The following is an 8,689-nucleotide window of genomic DNA, read 5'->3' on the forward strand; positions in this document are numbered from 1 at the left end:
AAGCCAAGGACCTTCAACCACGCAGGAGGTCAGGGACTCGGGAGGACTTACAAGTTCCACCTGAAGAGAAGTTCAGAGTTGGAGGGCTTACAATGGGCCCATGCGGGTAATTTAGTGCCAGGTTCAGATGACTTTTTTTTGAGTAGGAGTTTCATTATACCACCCAGGCTGCAGTGCAGTGGCAGGCTCACTGCCACCTTAACATCGGCCTGCTGGCCTCAGCCTTTCAAATAGCTGGAACTACAAGAATACACTACCACACCCGGCTAATTTCTTCATTTATTTATTGTAGAGATGAAGTCTCACCAAGTTGTCCAGGCTGGTTTCAAACCTCTGGACTCGGGCAATCTTCTCACCCAATGTGCTGTGATTATAGGTATGAGCCTCCGCACCTGGCCTCAGATGACATTTTTCAGGGCATCCTGAGAGTCTCCTCTAAGACCCATATTGGGTGCCAGGAATTAATATGCAAAAAAAAAAAAATCTCTGCCAAACTATATTTAAAGAGATTTGTTCTGAGCAAATATGAGTGACTACAGCTCAGGTTTATACAATCTCAGGAGGTCACAAGAATATGCCCAATGTGCTTGGGTTACTGCTTGGTTTTATATATTTCAGGGACACAGGAACTGCAGGTAAAATCATTAGGCTTTTGACTGGCTAACATGAGTAAGGCTCACCTTTGGAATACTCACCTATACTTTGGAACCCTCTGCGCACCACTTTTTATTCCTAGGTCAACTTTGCTTAACACTAAAATGTTTGTAGAAAATATTATAATGTTCTTTTTCTGTTGTTGTTTATCTATATTTTTATTAATAAAGACACCAGAAAGGGAATGAGGTTTCAATATTTTATTCAACTTTTATTTCTCAGTGATGTTAATTACAGCATTTGAAGGGGAGGATCTAATTCCACACAAACTGGAAGACTCTAAAATGTACCCATTAAACTGGCAAAAAAATAAATTGAGTGGTGAGAATACAACAGAAGTCCAACTGAGATTCTGAGTGTTACCACCACGTGATTACAATCATGGCGACTCTTCCAAACTTATACCTGGAGTTCCTGGAAGCTATTTCATACTCTGGTGCAAGGGCACAAAACACAAAGAATTAAGTCCTGAATTATTAACTTCATCACATCCACCCTCTCCACCTCAAAATGGCACAAAAGAAACAGCTACCACACCCTGCAGACCTTTTAGTGTAAAAGTGATGAAGGACTGGGGTGGGAACAGGTCATGACAATCTGTCGAAAAAAGTCCCTTTCAGGTGAGGTTGTGCACACCATCAAGCAATGACCCTCTCGTTGATTAGGGTTAGGAAACCAAGGTTCAATTCTCAGGAAATCACAATTTCATTCGTGGACTCAGTATGAATTTACAAAGTGCCTACACATCATCAGCTTCCACTTGCAGCCATTTCTAGACTAAAAGGAACCTGGCATCTCTAGAGGACCACCAAGTTCCCCCCAAGTCTACAGCTGAAAGGACCTTTATGGAATTGGGTTTCTTCTGTACCTCTGAAAGGGTAACATCCCTTAAAGCTGAATCATCTTTAACCTGGAGGTCTAACATGATATTTAGCAATACTTGCATCCCAGACATATGTCATTAAAAGATACACTAAATTCTGAAGGTAGCTATGCTGCAAAATAGTTTAAAATTAAACAATTGTACAGTAGTCATTTATGCTTGAAATTCCAGTCCTAGACCCAGCTTGTGGCCACTGGCATTGATGTTCTTGCCATCCAGGAGAGCTCATAGCGTCAGTTTGATACCTGGCTTTAGGTTCTGAGTGCATCCTAAACCTAGCAGGCAGGAGTTGTTCACTTTAGCCAAGAAGCAGGCATCAGGGTTGATCTGATGATACTTGGCTGCTGTTCCAAAGTGAGTGTTGCTGTTTCTGCTGTCCAAGCAAGATTGACAGCAGTCTCCAGTTTCTTGTTAACCTTCTGGTAAATGGAGCCACTGAACTCTGTTCTGTCGTTCACATTACTGTGAAGCTGGAATTCATCAGCCTTGTAGCCAGCTGCAGAGTTGTTCTGGGTCACTTGGGATTGTGGTCTCAAAATTCATCTGGTAGCCAGCCAGCCAGCCCTCATGACCCAGCACCACAGCGCCCCAAATTGAAGGCCCAGAAATGTCAAAATCCACATAGCAGCCCAGGTTGATGTGCTCCCACTTGTACCCTGTCTTGATTTTAGCATTTTATTCCCCAGTGCAAGGTGAGAGGGATAAATTGAAGGTCAGCTTCAGTCCATGTGTAAGTTGATCTTCCACAGTAATCTTAGTGCCTAATGTGTTGTCCGTGTTCCATTTCTCTGTAAACGTCAGGCCATATTCAATCCACTTGCACTTGTTCTCCAGACTGCCTGTCACTTTGGTGATCTCAGTGTTGGCTGAGCCTAAACGTGTAAATTCCAATCCATTCTCGGATTTTGTTTTCAAATCAAGTTTTATTAAGCCAAATCCGTAGCCGTTGGTGAAGATGTCCCAGGCAGATTTTCCAAGATCAACGAACATGGGAGGTACAGCCATCTTCTGCTCAGAGGTGGTGGCGGGGGCCCATGGCGGTGGAGGGCTCGGTAGCACAGAGGAACCAAGGCAATATTATAATGTTCTAAGAACAACACAACAAGCACCCAGGGACATACTGCCCAGAATTGATTTAATTAGACTTCACCCTGATCATATGCCAAAGATTCAGCATCTCAGCAGCCTCTCCCCACCAGCCCTGGATTCCAGCTCCTGGCTGTCAACATTGGTTGCTGCTGAGCAAGACTGCAGGGCAGTACCCGTGGGAGACGTCTTGATCTTCCCAGATCTGGTCTCTCTCCAACATCCTCCCAGATACTCTTGCCAGAAACTTTGCTGTTGTCCTTCAGCTTGTTTTCATTTTCATCACCATGTGAATTATTCTAACTCCTGCCATTTCTGCGCCCAAATGTGCCTCTAGGTGGTCCAGTTCTCACCATCTTGACGACTTCTCTCTGTCCAAGCCACAGCTCTCTCAAGAGCTGCTGGTAGCTTGGGCAGCTCTTTTGTGAATACAGTGAACCCCCTCAAGTAATGCAGCACTCTGGACACAGAGCTTAGTAGGCAAGCAATGTCTTTGTGCACATGAGAAAAAGGTGACTTTTCCTTTGGCTTGACTCAGTTCTGTGCCATGGCTCAATTTTAGTTCCCACGAGACGTTCTTGTGCAGTCCGCACCATGCATCTCTCTACTGGGGACCCTTCAGTCCCCTGGGTGCTGTACTAATCACTGGGGGGAATCTGCTTCCATTCCTGTCTCCTCAGATCCATTCTCCACCTGCAACCAGAATAATACACACACACACACACACACACACACACACACACCTTGCACATATAAATGGCCTCCCCTTGCTCTTGGATTACAGTCCAAACTACCTAACCTGGATGATGGGCCCTGCACGGACAGGCCCCTACCACCCTCAGCTGCTCCCTCTCTCAGCAGCCATGCTGGCCATTTTTGCAGAAGGTTTACCTTCATTCTTCCTCAGGTCTTCAGACTTCTGTTCCTCAGCCTGAAACGCGCTCCTCACTCTGCCTTGCTCAGGGCTACCTGCACATTTCCCACATGTCCTCCCTGGAAGACCTCACGATTCTCTCCAGGAGCAGCAAGTGCATCGCCACCCCACCCGCCTCTTCACAGCTGTGAGAGGTGTGCACCTGTCTCCCAGACAGTGACAGTTCCAAGGAGCTCCTAAATGAGAGGCTGTAGGTCTGCCGGCTTCTTTGCTTAATCTCAGGTGTCCACATGCCATCTGGCCCACAACAAGCTTTGGCTAAATATCACAATAAATACTTCATTACACTGCAGAGAGCCCTGGGCATATAAAGCCAGGGGCCTACCTGATCTGTGAAGATAGGGCCCGTGGGAAGGAGTGTGAGCTAAATTTTTGAAGGAAAGCCACCCTTCCATAGCATGCATGTTCCATGGAAAAGGGATTTTTCTGTTTTGTTTTGCTTTTGCCTGTTGAGCTACTGTTATATCCTCAGTGCAAAATAGTGAACCCTGTTATGGCATGGACTCTTATCAACCAGAACACGCACCAGCCACACGCCATGCCATGCCTGTCAGCTGTATGCCGACATGGTTTGAATGGCACCCAGATGCGAGAGGTGCATCATACACAATTGTTGACTGAGTGAATGAGCAAAAGTGGAGGCGGGTGAGGAGTGTAGGAAACTGTCAACAGTCAGTTATCCTGAACCATGAAAAGCCTTGGCAGGGAGAAGCCTAGCTGTGAAAACCCTGGTTGCTGAGCAAGGGAACTTGGCCTCTGGCCAGCGATGACGGAGCACAGGGTGAATGGCACTGTTCCCAGGTCCTAGAAGCTGCGTGCAGGGACCAGGGTGGGTCTGAGGGCACGGAGTGTGCCAGGCGAAAGATGCGCCAGACCTGATCTGCCACAGCAAGGGATGTGGCAGGCCTTCCATAAGGGGGAGGACCCTGGGCTTTCCCAAGCCTTGGGCGGTTCTGGACCCTAGGTCCTCTGTATCCCCCACCACTATGCTCATTCCTGGTGACCATGAAGGAGAATGCACATTGAACTCTGCTGGGTCACAGCCCAGCTCTTTGACCCCGAGGTTTATGATTATTAAGCATCTGGCAGCCAGCCAACGAGGCAGCCATCCAGCTGCTCCCCAGAGGTGGGGCAGACTTGAGACAGTGTCTCCTGTGTGCTAGTCAGAGGCTGAGAGTGAGGCTGCCCTGGACACTCAAGGATCTACAGGTGAGGTGACATGAGGGGAGGGCAGTGCTTGACTTTTTTGTCACCTCAGCAACTTAAATACTTCTAATTAAGAAGGAAGGATACTTTGATGAAACTTATGTTTGAACATAAGATTTCTGCAATGTATGGTCCCTGGAGAGGTACCAAAGGGCTGCAGATGTCACCCCTCTCCTGAGAGAGCCAGGAAAAAGGAGTATGGAGAGGAAGGTACTTTATCTATCAGTGCTCTATGGAAGTTACTGTATTAGATTCTCAAAACAACCCTAGAAAGCAGGTTTTCTTTTGTGCTCTTCTACAGATGAAGAAACAGAGAGGTGAAGTGGCATGCCTAGATCACACAGCTAGATGGGCATGGAACCGGGATTCAAATACTGATCTTTCTGACTCTGTCTTTTCCCAGTGGGGTGTCTGCTTTCTGATGGGCAAAAGCAGAAAGATGGAGCCCTGAGCAGGCCTCCCCTATTCCTGTGAGGCTGTGAGCAATGGGGGCATTCATGTGGCTTCCCCTCTCTTTCCTAGGGCTGCCGGCAAGGTGTGCAGGTACCCTAGCTCTCTCTCGTGGACTTTGGGATTTCAGATGCAGAAGCCTCCCCATGGCTCCTTATCACATCCGCAAATACCAGGAGAGCGACCGCGAGTGGGTCCTGGCCTTGTTCTCCAGGGGAATGACCGAGAACATCCCTACTAACTTCCGCCACTTGCTGAAGCTGCCCCGAACGCTTGTGCTCTTACTTGGGGGGTCCCTGGCTCTACTTCTGGTCTCTAGCTCCTGGCTCCTGGCACTTATGTTCAGCCTCACCCTCCTGTCTGTCCTGTGGTTCCTTGTAAAACATCCCTGGGAGAAGTATGTAGACATGAGTTTGCACACAGACATGGCTGACATCACCAAATCCTACCTGAATGAATGCAGCTCCTGCTTTTGAGTGGCTGAGTCTGAAGAGAATGTGGTGGGCATGGTGGGAGCTCTGCCTGTGGACGATCCCACTCTGCAGGAGAAGAGGTTGCAGCTGTTTCACCTTTCTGTGGCCTCTGAGCACCGTCGTCAGGGGATAGCAAAAGCCCTGGTCAGAACCGTTCTCCAGTTTGCCCGGGACCTGGGTTACAGTGAAGTTGTCCTTGACACCAACTTGATGCAGTCCTCTGCCATGGCCCTCTACTGCGACATGGGCTTCCAGGAGATAGGCCAGTCCTATTTCTTGATGAGTGCCAGGTTAGTGGATGTTCCTACAGTTCATTTACTCTACCGCCTCCCTTCTGCTCAGGCAGGGGGTCTGTGATCTCCTGACTTGTGTATTAGTCAGGACAGGATCCACTCTGCTGTAGCAACAAGCAAACCCTTGATCTTTCAGTGCTATAACACAATAAAAGTTTATTACTCATCTGCATCTGAGTCCCACATGTTTGGTGATGGCGTGGCCTATGGAATTCTGCTCCTTTCAGTCTTTTTGGGTCTCCTTCTCCTAGTAGCATAATAATGCTACATATGGGCAAACCATAAGTTAATAATAAGCATTTACCTAGCTGATGAGTCTTTGTGTCAACGATTTTGGCTGGGCAGCTCTTCTGGTTTCAGATTATGTTGTATAAATACTGTGGGGTTGGCTGAACTGACAAGGGCTCCAGGGCCCTTATATTGTCTATCAGGTTAGCATAGGCTGGCTTTAAAATAACTTGGTGAGAAGCAAAAGTAAAAGCAGAAACAAGCAAGTGCATGCTCGTTAAAAAAATTTATTTCAATAACTTTAAAGGGTACAAATTATTTTTAGTTACATAGGTGTACTGTAAAGTGGCTAAGAAGGCTTGACTTCTGTGGGCAGTTCTCAGGGGCCAGATCCCAGGCCAGGAAAGAACACGGCCACCTTCACTCACTCCAGGGGCAGGTTCCACTGCTGCAGACAACTCTGGCTTGGGGCAAGATGTGGCAGAGATTCTGTTGCTGAAAGAGCTTTTGAGTTCTGAACATGGATTAGCCTCTAGTGAGGGAGGGGGAACAGGGAGGTGCTCCTGGTTACCTCCACCCCCCTTGTGAATGCTTCTAGGCAACAGATGGCTCTGCCATTCCACCAGGGGCCCATACTCTTGCCAGCCCCCTAGAGTGCTCACCGCAGACCAGCTGGTTCCACCCACAGGAAAAATGTTGCTATGGAAAGAAACTTTGAGTTCTGCACATTGACAGCCTTACACAAAGGAAGGGGAGCCAGGAGCAATGGAGGGTTTGTGCCTGTTTTCCTGGCAACCCCTCTCTCCCTGTATGAACTCTTGTACAACCAAAAAGGCTCAGCCAGTACCACAGTGTAGCCACAGTGGCCAGGAGTTCCATTTTTCACTGGCGTAACCAATCATGCTTGCAGGGGGGTAGCTGGAAAGAATCCCGGTCTGAACTAGCCCTCACTGACCAGCTTTCTCCTCTACTCCAAACCCCTTAAAATCCCAGGGACTGGACATTTTGGGAGTTCCCATAACCCTAACCATCACCTGGGTCATCTGCATACTTCCCTGGGGAAAGCAAAAAGCCCACAACCACCATTACAGTTGGCTGTTTCCTTCACATGCCACTGCCTGTTTGGAGGCCAGCTGGCAGAGCCATTACATCTGAGACAAGTAATGGAGATGAGGACAAAGCCCATGCCACTGTACATCTCAGCAGACCATTCCATAGTCTTGAGACATCAGAGGGCTTCTCTACAGGATCTTCCAAGGATGTTGATGACCAACTCCCCTAGAATTCAGCCCTTGTGTCTTAACATCATGAGACACCTTGCAGACACACTCTAGCACCAGCCAAATGGTGGCAGCCTCCTAGGGCAGCTAGACCCAGAAGAGCAGCAGGACCCACAGTGGTTGGGCCCTCACATACTACCACCCCCAAGGGAAGGAGGAGTGCAACACAACAGGGGAGCCTCTGTGAGATAAAAACAATAAGACAGAAACATAAGAATAAAAATAAAAAATAAATCCCACAAAAGGCCACCCAACAGTAGTTACCTTATCTAACCAAAAAACAACAAAACAACAACAAAGAATAAGAGGAGAAGAGTCTGTCCTCACAGATGAAGAAGAGCAGCAATCGCCAAAGCCTTAAAGAGGCATTACCCACAAGAGGTCCTCCCAGTTCCCAAGCAATGGAACCCATCCAGAATGACCTATTCCTGATGACAGACATAGAATTCAGACTGTGAGTAGAAAAACAGCAAAGGAAAGTCACAAGAAGGTTGAAGCACAGAACATCCCCCAACTGAAAACAAAGCAGGAAATAAAAGCTGAGTTGGTCAATATCAGATAGGTCCAATATGAAATCCTGGAAATGAAGAATTCTTTCCTGGAATTTCAAAGCATAATGATAGGCCTGAACAGTGTAATTAACCAGGCAGAGGAAAGAATCTCAGAGTTTGAAATACCTAGTCTGACAAAAACAATGAGAAAAGGCTCAAGAAGAATGAGCAAAGCCTATGAGAGGTTTGGGATTATGTAAAGAAACTAAATCTACAGCTGACATCCCTGAGATAGAAAGAGAAACTGAGAACATGCTGAAACAATCCTTCCAAAAGGTCCTCCCAGAAAATTTCCTCTCTGTCACCAGAGAGGTGACTATGCAGATGCAAAAGATCCAGAGAACTCCTGCAAGGTATTACATAAGAAGACCATCCCCAAGACACAAGAAAAAATCCTAAAGGCAACTACAGAGAAGGGACAGACCACCTACTGGGGAAGACCCATCAGAATTGCTCAGCAGAAACCCTACAAACCAGATAAGACTGGAATCTCATCTTTAATGTTCTATTATTATTATTATTATTATTATTGAGTTGGAGTCTTACTCTGTCACCCAGGCTGGAGTGCAGTGGCAAGCTCATGGCCACCCCAGTGTTGAAATGCTGGGCTCTGGCAATCCTTCCACCTCAGCCTTCCAAGTAGCTGGAACT

General features: G+C 47.3%; 1 protein-coding gene and 1 pseudogene across 1 annotated transcript; one reads left to right on the forward strand and one right to left on the reverse strand.

Moving 5' to 3' along the window:
• Positions 1 to 1,690: 1,690 nt before the first annotated feature.
• Positions 1,691 to 2,542, reverse strand: LOC103270029 (annotated as a pseudogene).
• A 2,817-nt stretch (positions 2,543 to 5,359) lies between these two features.
• On the forward strand, positions 5,360 to 6,043 carry NAT8 (N-acetyltransferase 8 (putative)). Its single transcript, XM_008067569.1, is given in 1 exon segment — positions 5,360 to 6,043. A coding segment is annotated over 1 exon segment (684 nt).
• The last annotated feature ends 2,646 nt before the right edge of the window (positions 6,044 to 8,689 follow it).

This window comes from Carlito syrichta, unplaced genomic scaffold, assembly GCF_000164805.1.
Source record: "Carlito syrichta isolate Samal-C Ts95f unplaced genomic scaffold, Tarsius_syrichta-2.0.1 Scaffold309709, whole genome shotgun sequence".
Taxonomy (NCBI): Eukaryota; Metazoa; Chordata; class Mammalia; order Primates; family Tarsiidae; genus Carlito; species Carlito syrichta.